Source organism: Typopeltis vanoorti, chromosome 25 (genome assembly GCF_054136105.1).
Source record: "Typopeltis vanoorti isolate ZY-2024b chromosome 25, IOZ_Tvanoo_1.0, whole genome shotgun sequence".
Classification (NCBI taxonomy): Eukaryota; Metazoa; Arthropoda; class Arachnida; order Uropygi; family Thelyphonidae; genus Typopeltis; species Typopeltis vanoorti.
The window spans coordinates 68,497,501-68,516,027 of record NC_143573.1 but is presented as its reverse complement, the minus strand read 5'-3'; the positions used below and the strand labels follow the sequence as shown (position 1 = coordinate 68,516,027).

Sequence of the window (18,527 nt, the reverse complement as noted above, 5' to 3'; positions counted from 1 at the left end):
AAGCTTAAGTGTATGAGAGAAGACACTTAAAGATGAGTGTGTGCAAGAGATATATGAGAGTTAAGTAAGCTAGATGACAACAATACTAATAACTAATATTTAAGGAATTGACAGCGTATACTAGAAATATAGATTAAATAAACTTTAATATATACTTTCCGATATTTCGGCGAACGTCACGTTGCCATCTTCTTGGGAACTTACTACAAAGACACGTGCACACAAGTACTAATAACAGCAAATGAGACTGAATCTAGGAAGCTAGCGTTTTCCTAAAGTCCTGATGGTGCCCCCTGGCGGGCTATATTGGTAGTTCTTGGCCTTTGGGCTGAAGTTCTTCTGATAAAAGTTTCCCAAATTTGGGGCAGTCTCATGCATCCAAATTTGTTGAGGTTTGGCATGTTCCTAAGGGCCGAGGCTGATTCCATGAATAGTCTTTCATACTTGAACTTGCTGCGGTGTATTACTGTGGCTTTCTTCCATCTTATTCTGTGGCGAGTATCCAGAGCGTGGTCTGCAAGCCCAGAGTGGCTGTACTGGTGAAATCGGATGTAATCCTTGTGTTCTGAGATTCTGAGCGGATAAGGGATGCCAGTTAGAGATCGCATAGACAGACCACATAGAAAACTGGCATCCCTTATCCGCTCCACCAAAGACCAACCACTTCCCCTAGACCTACCTGGTGTATACCAGGTCCCTTGCAGCTGTAAACTGTCCTACTTTGGCCAAACAGGCAGGACAGCAAATATCAGAATCTCAGAACACAAGGATTACATCCGATTTCACCAGTACAGCCACTCTGGGCTTGCAGACCACGCTCTGGATACTTGCCACAGAATAAGATGGAAGAAAGCCACAGTAATACACCGCAGCAAGTTCAAGTATGAAAGACTATTCATGGAATCAGCCTCGGCCCTTAGGAACATGCCAAACCTCAACAAATTTGGATGCATGAGACTGCCCCAAATTTGGGAAACTTTTATCAGAAGAACTTCAGCCCAAAGGCCAAGAACTACCAATATAGCCCGCCAGGGGGCACCATCAGGACTTTAGGAAAACGCTAGCTTCCTAGATTCAGTCTCATTTGCTGTTATTAGTACTTGTGTGCACGTGTCTTTGTAGTAAGTTCCCAAGAAGATGGCAACGTGACGTTCGCCGAAATATCGGAAAGTATATATTAAAGTTTATTTAATCTATATTTCTAGTATACGCTGTCAATTCCTTAAATATTAGTTATCGTGTTTAACCAGCGTATAAGCCTCTCAACAAGAAAAAACAACAATACTATAGGAACATATCATCACGTGTCTTAAGGGAATGTTCTAGGGAGTTAGCATCAGACTTGCCATACCTGTTTAACAAGATCCTTGCAACAGCACAAGTCCTGAAGAAGTGGAAGAAAGGCAAAAGTTGGTTAAAGGTGATGATAAGGCTAACACAACAAATGATTGGCCAATCTGTATATTTGCTGGAGTTGTAGTTAAGGTATTTAAGAGGTTGGTGAGATATAGTATACAAAAGCAAGTTGATAAAAGTGATATTCTTCAGTTATTGCTTATATCTCTTCAGTGGTATTCTTTGTGCTTGTCATCATAGGTTTGTTAAAGAGATGTTGTGTTTTACAAGCCTGTTATATACTGTAACAAAACAACAAATGTATTGGGCAAGGGAAATGCTTATACAGTGGTATATTTAGATTTTGGTTTAATTGTATCACTACATATACTACTCTCTTAAGGTTTCTGCCTGGTCTCTGAAGAGAACCAACCAATTCGAAACAGCTGTCAGGCCAGTAAAATCTTTATCGAATGTACTAATAAAAGGTAAATATATGGATGCTTGGGTAGCACTCATGTGTTTCAACTAGTGCAAGCTAAGTCAACTTAAATGCTGAGGTCTATATTCTATAAACTCTCTGGTCAAAATTTTTTTGGCTTTGAAATAATGTTGGATCTTAGATATTCAGTATTTCTATATAATTTATTATTATTGACTACTCCATGGAGTTCTCAGACCCATCAAGGGAGCCTATAAGTATCATGCCAAGCACTATGCAACATTTGCACAGTATCTATCATACTTTGCTTGGAACTCATCACAGTCATGGCAACAGATTCTGGCAACCTATTCCACTCATTCACCACTCTACAAGCAAAAAATATAGTTCTAACACCCTTGCTAACTACATTCTTGCTCAGTTTTCCAAGGAGATGGCCCCCTACTACTCCCACCAGAAGACCTGCTCTGAAAAATTTCCTTTGTAATAATCTTGTAAAAACTCTTCAGTAATTTGTATGACTCAATCATATCACCCCTATTCTGCTCTCAACTAGTTTCTGTAACCCACAAATCTGCAACCATCTCGGTCACTCGGCTCTGGATCCTCTCCTCCTCCTCCTCTTCCTCTTCACCAAGAAACCCTGGTATCCAGATCTGCATGCAGTTGTCAAGATGGGGTCTTATCAAGGATTGATAAAAAGGAATAATATGCTTGTCTCTGCTCGCCAAAGTATTCTTCAGTGACCAAGTAATCCAATGAGCTGCTTTTACCATTTTGGCTATGTGCCTTCTAAATTTCAATTTCCTATTCCCCAACACTCAAATGTCTGGTTCTGTCAATTTCCTGGAGTACAGTTCCATTAATGTGGTATACGACTGGTAATATTTAATTGGTATACGACTGGTAAAATGCATAACCTTACACTTTCCCACATTAAACTGACATCCATTCTCCTTTGTGCAGACACAGTATATCCAAATCATCCTGTAAAATCTTAACAACATCTGTATTTACTACTATTGCTCTACCCAATTTTGCATCATCAGCAAACAAACAACTAAACAGTTCCTCTCAGATCCTTTTCTATTCTGTTAATGTACAAATTAAACAGTAACGGCCCACGCGCCTTCTTCTGGACTCTGCTCCAGAATAAACTACTGTCTGATATCTCTCCATCAACTACCCTCTTATCCACCTCATCAACCCTATATCCATCCCCATGGTCTGCAGTTTCTTGATTAGAATTCCATGTGGTATCCTATCAAATGCCTTTTGCAAAGTCCAGCAGTAACACTGTAAACCCATTACCTTTATCCAGCTCATTTTCCACTGTATTAAAAAACATGAGTAAGTTACTGAGGCATGACCTCCTTCACAAAACCATGTTTCCCATATAGTATCCCATTTCTGTGTATCCATTCCTGTATTTTGCTCTTGACCAACTTCTCCATTACCTTGACTACGATTCCTGATATGTGTGCTGATCAGTCAGCTATTTCCTACATCATTCTTGGATCCTCCTTCATTCAGTGGAATTGTTTCTTCTCTTTTCACTCCTACACCAGTCTAGGATCCTCCTTCATTCAGTGGAACTATTTTCTCCTCTTTTCACTCCTTGGGACTCACCTCAGAACCGAGACTTGGATATTTCAACGTGGTCAAGGGTGCTTTCAATTCCCTAGCACGTTCTCATAAAACTCATGCTGGTATATTCTCTAAACCCATAGCTTTATTCACATCAAGGTTCTGTAATAAGCTATGCACCTTCAGTTCTTTTACCTCAGTTTCCATGCAATATCTCCACCTGGATGATATACTCTCATAAAGTGTTCAGTTAATAATTCTACTGTTTTGGCCAGTAATAAAAGTACATATATTAGTTTCTTCTGTTCCAGTCACCAGCAACAGTAGGAATTATGAACTATTGCTCCACCTCAACTGAATAAATTCCTGTAAATTCTGAGCCCATATTGCATAGCTTTGAATTTACTTCTCTCTCTCTCTCTTTCTATCACCCCCCCCCCCGCACTCTATTATGATTTCTCTCTCAGCTCTCCAGCTGTTATTTTCTTAGTATTCTCTGTTGCTGTTGTCAACTGAAGAAGTGCTGCGTGACATTATGCAGATTACATTCGCCACATCTTGGTTTATCACTCTATGCTTGGTGATATGACTGTCCCTGTGTGCCTTTCTTCAGAGATAAATATTACTCAATTTGTATATATTTGTATGGTTTTGTGAAGGATGGGTCATGCCTCAGAACCTACTCCTCACTCTGCTGTTCACACCCTTCCTTTTGCAGCTTCTAGAAATTGTCTGCTGTTGTGGTTCTCTCCCTATGAAATTTTTCTATTAAGAATCTCTTCCATTAATCTGCTAACAGCACCTTATTAAATTATATGTCTCATACCCAACTACATCAAATAGACATAGACTAAACACTACCAAAGTCAATAAATTTGTTCACAGACTTGGTTTCTCTTGAAAAAATAGGTGACCGAATCGTGCATAGCAATCCATGTGTAGTCTGATCAGGACCTTAAATAAGGAACCACAACTTCCTTACTTCTAGATGTCAAAACTTTCTGCATCATTGCCATAATCAATGGATTATGTCATTAACATGGTTTTTGTGAATGGTAGGTAGTGCCTCAGTAACTTGCTTATGTTTTATAATACAGTGACAGCTGAGCTTGGTAAAGGTTATAAGTTTACAGTGATACTGCTGGATTTTGCAAAAGCCTTTGATAGGAGACCACATGGAATTCTAATCAATAAATTGCAGCACATGGAGATGAATATAGGGTTGGTGATGATGTTTAAGGCCTCCCTTGATGAGGACTCCATGGAGTGTTCGTAATAATAATAATAATTTTAAAATGTGGCTTTTATGGAAACCTGCTCAAAAATATTATTAATACCGCTCAATCACAATTATTATTGTTTGAAAATTATACCAATTGGAAAGGAGGTAAGCTGGTCTCCATTTCTCACCAATCATGAAAAAATTTTTCATAGCCCAATTAATTAGGGTAAGCAGACATGCAATATATTAATTTGCAATATGTATCTCAGTCTTCAATAACTCAACTGAAAGAAATTTTCCAGTTTCTTAAGTATTTTTAGGGAAATTGCAACATACACTAAATAATTCTTACAATAAATTGAATTTGTATATATCTGATATTTCAGCAAAATCAAATTGCCATCATCAGAGAACACAGTAGAAGTTGATATACTCATGCAGTCACTATGCTGTGTAAATGAGGCTGAAGTGTAACAACCAAAGAGCAGGCTAGAGTCCTAAATATTGCCTCTCCCCATCCAGTGGAATAGAATGGGATAGCGTTTTTGCCTGTTGACTAAAGTTGGCTGTTGGCTGAGAATGAGTGTCTCCCAAATTTGAGAATATATTAATTAAATTTATGATAATTAATATTTACTCTATGTTATAATTTCCTTAAAAATATCATTATGAATAGCCAATATATAAGCCTCACTAATTTTCTGCTTATAAAAGTTTATCTGCAATGAAGGTATATGCAAGCATTATCAATCAGTCTTTATTTAGTCTAGAAGATAATTCATGATTGAAAACATTACAGTTTTCTTTGATTCATGTGAATATTACTAAATATAAATGAATAAATAATATTATAAATATATTATTATTATTATTATTATTATTATTCAGGCCTCCAAGGAGTCAAAAGACTCATCGAGGGAGGTCCTTCCTAAGACATAAAGTCTGTCAAGACTCATCGAGGGGAGGTCCCCCCCTGAGAAACACAAAGTCTATCATACCACTCTTTAAACTCACTGACCGTTCTAGCTCCCACCACTCCATCAGGCAATACATTCCACGGCTCAACCACCCTCCACACAAAGAAACCACTCCTTACCCTCTTGCTCACAGTTTCCTTTCGTAACTTCCAGGGATGGCCTCTTGTCATCACTCCTTCCCGCTGTTCAACCAAGCGAAAGAACTCCCCAGTGTCAACCCTGTAACCACCTCTCAACAGTTTAAAAGTCTCAATCATATCATCTCTCCTTCTTCTGTCCACCAAACTCTGCAGTCCACATTCCCTCAGCCGATCCTCATAACCAAAATTGTATAGTCCTGAAACCATCTTTGTCATCCTTCTTTGTATCCTTTCCACAGTTAATTTATCTCCTTCAAATCCTGGGGACCAAATCTGAGAACAGTAGTCTAAGTGTAGTCTGATCAGAGACTTATACAATGGAATGATAACCCTTTTATCTCTGCAGGTCAGTGTCCTTCTCATAATTGCAGCAATCCTCTGTGTTACCTTCACCACCTTTGCAATATGTCCCCTAAATTTCAGGTTTCTATCAATCATCAACCCCAGATCTCTTGTCTCGCCTACTTCCTCCAGTATAACTCCTCCCACAGAGTATGCAGCATCCCATCGATGTTTCCCAAACCTCAAGACGTTACATTTTGCTGCATTAAACTGATAAACCCGATTCATTTGCCCATCTATCTATCTTATTCAAATCCTCTTGCAGGGCTACCACATCTGCACTATTACTAATAATCCTTCCCAGCTTCACATCATCCACAAACAACTGAATATCCCCCTGCAATCCGCTGGCTATGTCATTGATATAAAGGTTAAACAATATAGGTCCTAGTACTGAGCCCTGTGGGACCCCACTTGTAACCCTCTGCCTCCTGGAAACTGCTCCACCATACACAACTCTCTGATACCTATCAGACAGCCAATCCTGAATCCAGTTGACCAATCTCACATCCACACCCATGTGCTGCAACTTAAATATCAGCTTATCATGTGGCACCCTGTCAAATGCCTTTGCCAAGTCTAAGAAAATTGCAGTATATGCCTTTCCCTCATCTAATGTTCTTGAAACTTTATTATAAAAGGCTAGCATATTTCTAAAACAAGAGCGTCCTTTCACAAATCCATGTTGATTCTCACAGATAACATTACCCCCATCTGCCCAATGCTGTATACGATCCCTCACTACTTTCTCCAAGATCTTAACAACTACTGGTGACACACAGACTGGCCTATAATTAGACACTTCCAGTCTGTTACCACCCTTATGCAATGGCCCTATCTTACCTTCCTTCAATTCCCTGGGCACCTTTGCCAAAGCCAGACTTTCATTGAAAAGCCACGTTAAAGGCACTGTCAATTCCCTAGCACATTCTCTCAAAACTCGTGGTGAAATACCATCCAGTCCCACAGCTTTACTAACATCCAGAGTACTCAGTATCTGAAACACACTCTCCTCCTGTACCTCCAGACTTCAAACCAGTCCTCTCCCTCTAGCATTAAAACTGACTCCTCTAGGATGAAATACTCCAATAAAGTGTTCATTGAACAATTCCACTATGTCCTCTGCATTAGTCACTCTATTCCCATTTTTATCCCACAATATCATTCTTCCACGGTCATTTCTCCTCCTACTGGCCACATTGCTAAAAAATTCCCTAGAATTTTCTTTGGATCTTATGGCCAATCTCCTCTCATATTCCAGTTTCGCTTTCCTTACCACACTAGTCACTTTTCTGGCCTGTGTCTTATAATCCTCATGCATCTCTTCACCTGTCTCCTTATATCTCTTCCATAGCCTCTTTTTCGCATGCAATTCCTGTTTAATATTGTTTGTCATCCACTTTACTCCAAATTGCGTCCTCTTCTTCACTCGTGGTATACAACTTACCATTGCTGATAACAAATATTATTTTTCACAATTTCCCATGCACTAGTGATATCCCGGCCTTCCAATTCCTGCCTCCATGAAACTTCCCGAAGTTGACGTCTAAGACTATTATAATCACCTGCCTTATAATTCCACATAAGTTCCCGTCTCTTTGATACTCCTGCATGTCTATTAATTTTCCAAGTCAACACCATATGGTCACTCTCTCCAACTGGTGGGAGAGACATCAACTCAGTTATTATCAACTCTTCTGATGCTATAACCAAATCCAAAACTTTTGAACCTCTTGTTCCCTCTGTTACATGTTGCCTAAGACATTTGTCCCTCAAGAATTCTAGAAATTCCATTCCCCTATTGCTACATGCATCTTCCTCTCTCCAATTTATACTACTGAAGTTAAAATCTCCCATAACAATCATTCTTCTTGCACTTGCCAAACTTAGCTGTCTAAACATCTCCTGGTCCCCATCCTCTGTGCTCCTGGGTCTGTAGCAAAACTCCACTAAATATCCTGTCTTGCCTACCTCTACCTCACACCATACGCTCTCAAAATCATTTGTCTCACTTCTTTCCAAATTCTCCACTCTTAGAGGAGATAGGTCATCACATATCATAAGCAGCACCCCACCACCACGCTTTCCCCTCCTATCCTGACGAAAAATGCTATACCCAGCGACTTCTATTCCTGTTGTTATATCCCCTTCTGTCAACCACGTCTCAGTGATCACAATAATTTTTGCCCAGGCTGATGCTATCTGCACCACCAATTCCTCTCCCTTATTCCGGATACTCCTGGCATTAGTATAAAGCATATAAATGCCATTGTTTCTATACCCAGCATTATCCCTTCTTGACTCCACTGGGCTCAGTGTTACCTGACATTGTCTCCCTTCTCCCAAGTATCCATTCCCACAAGAGGCCAGCCCTGCTATCATCCTCCCTGGGACACACTGACTCATTCAGAACAGCAATCTCTCCAGATGCCTACGTCCTTCCTCATTCAAATGTAAACGGTCTCTCGCATACAATTCCTCTCTTTCCTCAAATGCACTCCAAGCATCCACATATACCAGTCCTCTCTTGTCACACATTCTCGCTATTATGCCATTCAATATCACCGCTCTTCTGCTCAGCTCATCATTATCATACCTAGGCAACACGCACACTATTTTTCCTCTCTCTGTCTTCTTCCGTACAGTCTCAAGCAAAAATCTCATATCTCTCGCTGCCCGACTTACATTACCACTCAAGTCATTCGTTCCTACCATCACAATCATCTCATCCACCCTTTCACCTCTCTTAATTGCCATAGCCACCCTTTCTATTGTTCCTCCTGGCAAACACTCCTCACGCATCCTATCTTGAACACCACGGATCATTGAGTCGCCATACATTATACCTCTTACCATTCTCTCCTCTTCTTTCATTCCCATACCTCTCTCTTCTACTGTTTCCATTCTCTCCTCTTCTAGCACTCCCATACAGCTCTCTCATTCCCTCTCTCCTACTGTTTCCATTTTCTCCACTTCTAGCACTTCCATATCCCTCTCTCATTCTGTCTCTCCTACTACTGTTTCCATCCGCTCGTCTTCCAGCATTCCCATACCTCTCTCTCATTCCATCTCTCCTACCGTTTCCATTCTCTCCTCTTCTAGCACTTCCATATCTCTCTCTCATTCCGTCTCTCCTACTGTTTCCATCCTCTCGTCTGCTAGCATTCCCATACCTCTCTCTCATTCCCTCTCTTCTACTGTTTCCATTCTCTCCTCTTCTAGCACCCCCATACCTCTCACTCATACTTCCTAAATTCTCTATCTCTCCTACTCTGATTCGCCTTGCATTTATCTCTTCCATTCTCCTAATCTTATCTTTCATACTTCTGCTCTCATTCACAAGACATTCCACCTCCTCTTTCAACTCATCTATCTCCCTCTGCAGGTCTGTCACTCTTAATCTAAATTCACTCTCCCAAACAAAACCATCTCCTAAACTTTCACAGTCACTCACACCTTCCACACTATCAACTATTATTTTCTCATTCTCTCCTATCACACTACTTGTCTTCCTACATTCATTCCCCGTTCCTGGAGCAACAAAGTCGGATATCGATATATCTAATGTACTTATTTCCTCCAACTGCCTGCATTTTGTGCACATACGCTCTCCAATCTCTTTAGCAAGCCACATATGTAATTCCCGAGACGCATACATGCCACAAGTACTGCATGCCACAAAGTCCCTTATGATATTGCTAATAATTGAGTTCTTAAATGGCGGAGGACTTGGCGGTACGCCACTTGCACCTGCTGCTGAATCCACCATCATTCCTTACTGCCGAGTAGCGTAATCTTTAATAATTATTCAATTAATAAATAAGAGGGAAAAAAGTACAAACATCAGAACATTTAAGTACTAAATGTAATTAAATAAAATGAAATATAACTAAATACAGTAACTTAGCTTCGTTTTGTCTTCCACCATGATGCGTTCAATTCCAACGGTCAATATATTATTCTTGAACAATGTATTTTCTTAAAATGAAAAAGGAAGTTTCTTAACACTGTTGAATAAGGAATCCCCCCTCCCTTCCCAATAGTAAAAGAACAGTACTGATAATGACAGATTACAACTTGTAAAAGTGAGGCTTAGATAGATAATCTCTACTTTCTCTAGCTTTTGAGCTTTTATTTCAGCTGTGTAAATTTCTGTTGATTGACCACCTTTAACATTCCAATTTTTTTGTTTGTTTGTTTTTTCCCCTTTTATCTACTTAAACCAAAATTTTATATCTCTATATAATTAACTGTACGATGTCTTCAAATCCTTTAATTCCTAATTTTTTTGAAGCCAAACAAATATCATGTTATTGTGAATTGACCCAAGTTTTCCAAAAAATTAAAAAAAAAATAAGTTATTATTATTTGAATGTTAAAGTGAATACACAGGAATATTATTTCTATTTTCAAAAGATCTATCAAAGAAATATGTGCTATCTGGTGACTGAATAGGTTATAAGTATTTTTATTCTTTTCCTAACTAGAACTAGATGCATTCCTTGTATTTGCTCATAGAAGTGACATTCGATGGCTCTGTCTCAGCTGTAAAGATGAAATTGATGTTGTGATTCCCCTATATAATATAAGTAGTGCTGTTGCTCTTGATTGGGATAGTGATACGGACACAATCTATTGGTCTGATGTTACAAATAATACCATTAGCAGAGCAAAGTGGAATGGAACTGATCAAGAGGTAATATATATATATATGTGTGTGTGTGTGTCTGTGTGTATTTTAATCTCTCTCTTCATTTTTAAGATTATCTTATTTGAAGCACCAAAAGATTACATCCTGAAAATGTATGGTTACAAATTTTTGGATTTAAGCTATGTACACAAAAAAAATTTCATTACAAACACTTTCTAAATAAAAAAAAACTTTGTTTTACAAATTTCTGCATATTGTCTTTATAACATTGACATTAACATTTCTTGATTTCACAATATCCTTATTTTATTTATTTACATGAGATCAGTTGACTTCTGACTTCTGTAAGAGGACTAGGAATTTACTTATCTTCTTTGTGTCTCATGATACATATGGCCAAGATTTGTGTCTTCCAGATGTGTTACTAATTCTACTTCTTTTCAGCTCTTTCAACTTGCTATTCTTCTTTAGTTTTCTGTCATTCTCTTCCAAGTTAATTTAGGCCTTCTCCTTTTCATTTTTCTTTCTGGAATCCATGTCAAAGGTACTCTTGCTCTCTGCTGTCCATTCTCAGTACATGTCCAATCCATTTATATCTTGCATTTTTTTATTTCATTGGTCATACTTCTTTCTTTGCTCAGTCATACTGAGAAAATTGATCGGCAGTTTATATAAGCCATCATTTGTTACATAACTGGGACCAAAATATTTTAATATTTTACACAGACATTTTGTTTGAAAATTCTTTAATTTAGCTTCCAGTTTTTAGTCAGTTTCCATGTCACTGATCCATATAAAAATATGACCTTAACAATTCTGCTAGAGATCTTTATTTTGTTGAAAAATTTCTTTCGTCTTTAATCATTATTTTAGTTTTATTATGATATTTGGAGGATTTCCATATATTCTTTTTCTGAAAGTAGTATTTGCTTTTGTCAATCTTTGCATTATATTCCATCTTCACTTATTGACATTTTCTTCAGGTATGGAAAATTCTTAACCTTTTACTGCATGTTGATTGATTTAATTTCTTTGTGACATTTTCTGTTCAATTTAAGAACTTTTTTTAGTCATGTTTATTTTAAGAACAACCTTTTCAGCTGTTTCATACAATGCATCCAATTTTGCTTGTATTTACTTACTTACTTAATCCTCTTCACTCCACCTGGGAGCAGAGGTCTTCCACCACCATTTTCCACCAGACTTTGTTTTTTGCTTCTGCTTTTATTTAGTTCCAGTTTTTATTCGTATTCTATTTTTTTTCATCCGGTATCACAATTTGGAAGGTTTCAGTTTGCATTGCATTTTTTTTTTCTGAGACTGGATTGCTAGTCTTGTGCCCAACCTTCCCCATTTATCTAGACTTGGGACCAGCACACCAAGTTTTCACTCAGCATGGCTGGGTTCAATTCTGCTTGTATGTTAGTTGTATTTTGGTGATATTAACACTATGTTATCTGCATAATCTAGATCTTCCAACTGTGACATAGAATGCCATTTAATTCTTCCTCTTACACCTGTAACTTTTCTCATAATCCAATCAATGACTATCTTAAACAGTAAACCAGACATTATACGCCCTGTCTCACACCAGTCTCAAAAAAGTCTAATGTTCTTTGCTGTGCAATAACATAACTTTTATTTCCTTTATACATTTCTTTTATTATTCTCACATATGTCAGGAATTCAGTAGCTTCTAAAAAATTATCTATAATGTTTCTTCCTCAATACTGTCAAATGCTTTGAAAAAATCTGGGAAATTTAGATATGATGAGCTTCTAAGTTCTACGCTTTATTTAGTGACATTTCTTAAGGTAAAAATGTGATGCACAATAATCCCAGCTCTTCTAAAACCAAACTTCCAACAACTTGTTCAGGCATTAATATATTTTCTATTAGACTTTTAGTTCTATTTATCAATATTTTATAGAATATTTTTGCAGGCACTGAGAGTAGACTAATTCATTATCCTCTAATTGCACTTTAAAATTGGAGGATAATGAATCATGCATGTAGTAAAATAAACCCTGCATGCATGATAAGTGATGAGTTATATCCTCTCAGACTGGAGAATTTGGAGGGAAATAGCATTAATGGTTTTGAAAGTATATTGTGTGCAGTGGAGGTGGGAAGGATAAGATATTTAGTGGAATTTTGCTATAAGCCAAGGAACACAAATAGTGAAGAGCAGGAAATGTTAAGGCAGCTAAGTTTGGAAGTGCAAAGTGAGTGATTGTTATAGGAGGGTTAAACTATAGCAGCATAAATTGGGAAGATGAAACAGCATGTAGTGGTAAGAGAATGGAATTTCTGGAATACTTAAGAGAGAAATATCTTTGACTTTGTAGTAGATCACAAGGTTCAAGTGTTTGGGATTTAGTCCTAGAAGCAGTGGATCTGATTGTAATGGAGATGTAATTCTTGCCTCCAGTTGAAGAGAGTGATGACCATGTAGTCTTGGAGGATGAAAAGACATGCAGAAGTATCATGGAGAAGGGAATTTGTATGGAATTATAAGACAGGTGATTACAATAATTTTAGATATCATATATGGATAGTTCCATGAGAGAGTTATCATCAATGTATTTAAACTACTGAAAAAATATTTACTAGCAGCAATGGCAAGTTATATACCTCAAGTAAAAAAAGATAACATGATTTGGTGTAAAGTGGATGATGAAAATCAAATAGGAACTGCAGATGAAAAAGGTTATGGGGGGGGGGAGTATAAAGAGAGGAATTGAAAAAAAAGTTGCATGAGGAATATAAGATACTGGTTGGACAAGTGGTTAGCGTATCCACTCTCCAGCCAAAAGGCTGCAGGTTCAAATCCCACTGTGGGCATGGATGTTTGTGATTGCATGTGAAAATATTAGTGCTGGTGGTTGGTGGTAGATGGCATTGGTGTAGTTGCAGTTCGTTGTACTTGGTAGAGTAGGTACCCTCCCTCGATGAGTCTTTGGACTCCCTGGAGGTGTCAGGTAATAATAATAATAATACAAGACAGGAAAGTAACTAGCATAGCATTTTATAGTAACATATCATAGTATAGTGGCATTGCATAAGGGTGGTGATAGAATGGGATGTCAAACTACTGACCCATTTGTATTTCTTCTGTTGTTTTTGTTGTTGTTAAGGTTCTGAAGAAATGAGTGAGGGGTTGTATACAGCATTGGGCAGAAAAGAGTAATGTTATCTGTGAGGATCAGCATGGATTTCTTCAGTTAACATGAAAAAACACAAAAAAAGAGTAATACTATTTATTTAAGGCCATATATTTCAGACTGTATATTACAGGTCATCATCAGTGGTGACAATAGTTAATTACAAAGCAGAACACAAACAATTTGTATTTTAATCATGCATCAATATTTTTTTTAAATGGCTAATAAATTTTCAATATTGCAATATTTCCTCAGTTATACCATTTTGCATTGTTTTATGTATAATGTCATGCAGCCCTTACTTTTTCAAATCAATCCATTGTTTGCATTCTACTCTATAATTAGCTATTGTCACCACTAATGATGGCATGTAATATTCAAGCTTAAATATATGGCCTTAAATAAATAGTATTATTAATCCCTTGTGTTTTTTTTTCATATTAATTGAAAAAACCTCTCATGGCACAAGTATCTCTTAATCAGCATGGATTTGTTAAGGGGTGCTCTTGCTTTAGTAATCTGGTTGTCTTTTATAATAAAGTAACAAGAACAGTTGATTAGAGAAAGGGATATACTTCCATTTTTACTGAGGCATTTGATAGTGTGGCAATAATTAAGCTGATATTTAAGTTACAATGTATGAGTTTAGATATCAGGTTAGTGAACCAGATTGGAGATTTGCTGTCTGATGCTAAAGAGTTATGTAAGAAGGAATGGTTTCAAGAAAGTAGAAGGTCATTATTGGGATCTGTACTATTTAACCTTTATATCAGTGATATTGTCAGTGGATTGCAGGAGATATTCAGTTTGCATATGATGTAAATCTGGGAGGAATTATTAGATGGTGCCTATATGGCGATCCTTCAGGTGTATTTGAATAAGCTGGACTGATGGGCATATAAATGGGGATGTCTCTTTAATGCTGCTACACATAGTCTTGAATAGGATCCACCAATGGAAGGTTGCATACTCTGCTGATAGAACTTACTAGAGGAAGTGCAAGGAGTAAGAGATCTTGGGATGATTATAGATAGAAATTGAAATTTCTATCTATATGTCTCCCTAAATTGAAATTTAGGGAGACATATCACAAAGGTGGTGAACATAATGCAGAAAATTACTGCAATACTGAGAATGATGTTGACTAGCAGGGATAGAAGAGTGGTGATCCCATTGTATAAAGCCCTCATCAGGCCACAGATCTGGATTATTGTGCTCAGGTCTGGTCACTGGGAGTTGAAGGGAATAAATTAACATTGGCAAGGGTGCAGAGGCAGATAACAAAAATTATATTAGAACTGTACAATATTAGTTATGAGGTTTGACTGGGGCATGTGGACTGCAGAGTTTGGTGAAGAAGAGATGCAGAATTGATATGATTGAGACATTTACAGGGTTGACACTTTATGGGGAGATCTTTCATATGGTAGAATGAGTGGAAAGAGCAAGGACAACAGGTCATCCCTGTACATTGCTAATGGAAGTGGTGAGTAGGAGCGTGAGAAGTTTTTTTTTGTTTTTTTTTTTTTTTTTGCATGAAGGGTGTTTGGACTGTGGAATACACTGCCGTATAGGGTGGCAATATTATGGACGGTGGACAACTTTTAGCAAAGTCTGATACACTGTGTTGTCTGAGATGGGCCTCCCATGACAAGTCTTGTGACTCCATGGTCTTGAATGTTAATTAATTAATTAAATAAAATAACAAATAAATCCATTAATATATTTTATTCCTCAAAGGGAGTAGTGAGGCTCTTTATCCCTAACTTACTTTTTGGAAACTAGTGAGCAGGCAGCCAATCTCCTGCCTTAGCCAATCCCTAATTGGCATCCACAGAGGAAAGTCTGGCAAACAACTGCCTCATCTCATGATCCCTCACCTTAACAATATATATATATATATATATATATATATATATATATTATTCTGACATAGCACAAGTTCTGCAGTCAAATTTCTCAAGTTTACAGGATGAAATACTTGTCAAATTTTGGTAAGTTAAAAATCCTGCCTACATGTGCCAGAGAGAGAGAGAGAGAGAGATTTAATTAGAATCTGGTCAAAGAAAGGCTTAGAAAAGTTCCTCTATTCAGTGACTAGAATCAAACACAGTAGTCTTTCTTCAGGCAGCCTTGTACTATGGATGCAAAAGTAATTTCCACAGGGCTATACAAGTGTAAATACTACTACTACTAATAATAATAATTATTATTATTATTTTATACTCAGTGATACAAGTTCAACAGATAGCTTGAATGAGTCTTTGTCTGCATCTTGATGTCTCTGTCCTAGGCTCCTTCATCATCACCATTTAAATAGATGTACTCCTTCATAAGATCTCATAAACATGTGGCAGAAACAGTTAACAATGTATGCATAATCTTTATGATGTGAAGCAAAATTCGTGCAATAAATTTTACATCTTCTTTCTGATGAAATGATATTTATTCAAGGCAAGCTGTGCTAATCTGCTATTGGACTGTCCACTCTATTATCTATTTTTTCTGTTCTTTCTTTCTTCTTGAGTGACTACAGTAGTCTATCCTGTCTGTTTCAAAAACTGAACATCATGTTGACTAGGATAGTATAGATGCCTGGAAAGGAGAGAGAACTGGCAGGATTAGATCTCTCATGTAAGCTAAAACTTTGTTCAGTTCTTTATGGAAATTCTAATCATGTAGTATTTTAGAATGATTGCTTAATCTATCTGTTGTGCATTTAATATATAAAGTATATGGGAAATCTAGTTTGGGATGTGAGCTTTCATGTTATTTTGAGGGAGCTTGGCAAAAGTTTTTTTTTTTTTTTTGTTATATATGTTTTGCTCAAATTATGTTAATAATTTAGAGTCTGTTGTTCTAGATGCAGTGTTGATCCTGAAGATGAAATGCACTCTGCAGGCTAAATTATTATTATTATTATTATTATTATTCAGGAATCCATGGAGTGAAAAGACTCATCGTGGGAAGTCCTTTCTAAGAAACACAAGTCTATCAAGACTCATTGAGGGAGGTCCCTCCTAGGAAACACAAAATCTATCATACCACTCCTTAAATGCATTGATGCTCTCACCACTCCATCAGGCAATGCATTTCATGGTTCAACTACCCAGTTTAAAAGTCTCAATCATATCACCTCTCCTTCTTCTATCCACCAAACTCTGCAGTCCACATTCCCTCAGCCGATCCTCATAACCAAAATTGTATAGTCCTGAAACCATCTTTGTCATCCGTCTTTGTATCCTTTCCACAGTTAATTTATCTCCTTCAAATCCTGGGGACCAAATCTGAGAACAGTAGTCTAAGTGTAGTCTGATCAGAGACTTATACAATGGAATGATAACCCTTTTATCTCTGCAGGTCAGTGTCCTTCTCATAATTGCAGCAATCCTCTGTGTTACCTTCACCACCTTTGCAATATGTCCCCTAAATTTCAGGTTTCTATCAATCATCAACCCCAGATCTCTTGTCTCGCCTACTTCCTCCAGTATAACTCCTCCCATAGAGTATGCAGCATCCCATCGATGTTTCCCAAACCTCAAGACGTTACATTTTGCTGCATTAAACTGATAAACCAGATTCATTTGCCCATCTATCTATCTTATTCAAATCCTCTTGCAGAGCTACCACATCTGCACTATTACTAATAATCCTTCCCAGCTTTGCATCATCCGCAAACAACTGAATATTCCCTTGCAATCCACAGACAATGTCATTGATATAAAGGTTAAACAATATAGGTCCCAGTACTGAGCCCTGCGAAACCCCACTTGTAACCTTCTGCCTCTGATATTGCTCCACCATACACAACTCTCTGATACCTATCGGACAGCCAATCCTGAATCCAGTTGACCAATCTGATATCCAGACCCATGTTCTACAACTTGAATATCAGCTTATCATGTGGCACCCTGTCAAATGCCTTTGCTAATTCTAGGAAAATGGCAGTATATGCCTTTCCCTCATCTAATGCTCTTGTAACTTTATCATAAAAGGCTAGCATATTGCTAAAACAAGCGCACCCCTTCACAAATCCATGTTGACTCTCACAGATAACATTACCCTCATCTGCCCAATGCTGTATATGGTCCCTCACTATTTTCTCCAAGATCTTACTAACTACTGATGACACACAAACTGGCCTATAATTAGACACTTCCAGTCTGTTACCACCCTTATGCAATGGCACTATCTTACCCTCCTTCCATTCCATTCTATTCCATGGGCACCTTTCCTGCAGCCAGACTTTCATTGAAAAGTCAGGTCAAGGGCACTGTTAGTTCCCCAGCACATTCTCTCAAAATGCATGGTCAAATACCATCCAGTCCCACAGCTTTACTAACATCCAGAGTACTCGGTATGTGGAACACACTCTCCTCCTGCACCTCTAAACCTTGAACCTGCTTTATCCCTCTAGTATTCAAATTGACTCCTACAGGATGAAATATTCCAATAAAGTGTTCATTAAACAATTCCACTATGTCCTCTGCATCAGTCACTCTATTCCCATTTTTATCCCGCAGCGTCATTCTTCCACAGTCATTTCTCCTCCTACTGACCACATAGCTAAAAAATTCCCTAGGATTTTCCTTGGATCTAAGGGCCAATCTTTTCTCATATTCCAGTTTTGCCTTCCTTACCATACTAGCCACTCTTCTGGCCTGTGT

General features: G+C 37.8%; 1 protein-coding gene across 1 annotated transcript in view; it reads left to right on the top strand.

The window, feature by feature from the left end:
* LOC150092820 (low-density lipoprotein receptor-related protein 4-like) overlaps nucleotides 1-18,527 on the top strand; it is a 1,164,745-nt gene that overhangs the window by 760,114 nt on the left and 386,104 nt on the right. Inside the window, exon 18 of the mRNA XM_090414290.1 lies at nucleotides 10,533-10,741. Within this exon, the coding sequence (XP_090270416.1) occupies nucleotides 10,533-10,741 (209 nt within the window). The remainder of the gene's footprint in view (nucleotides 1-10,532; nucleotides 10,742-18,527) is intronic.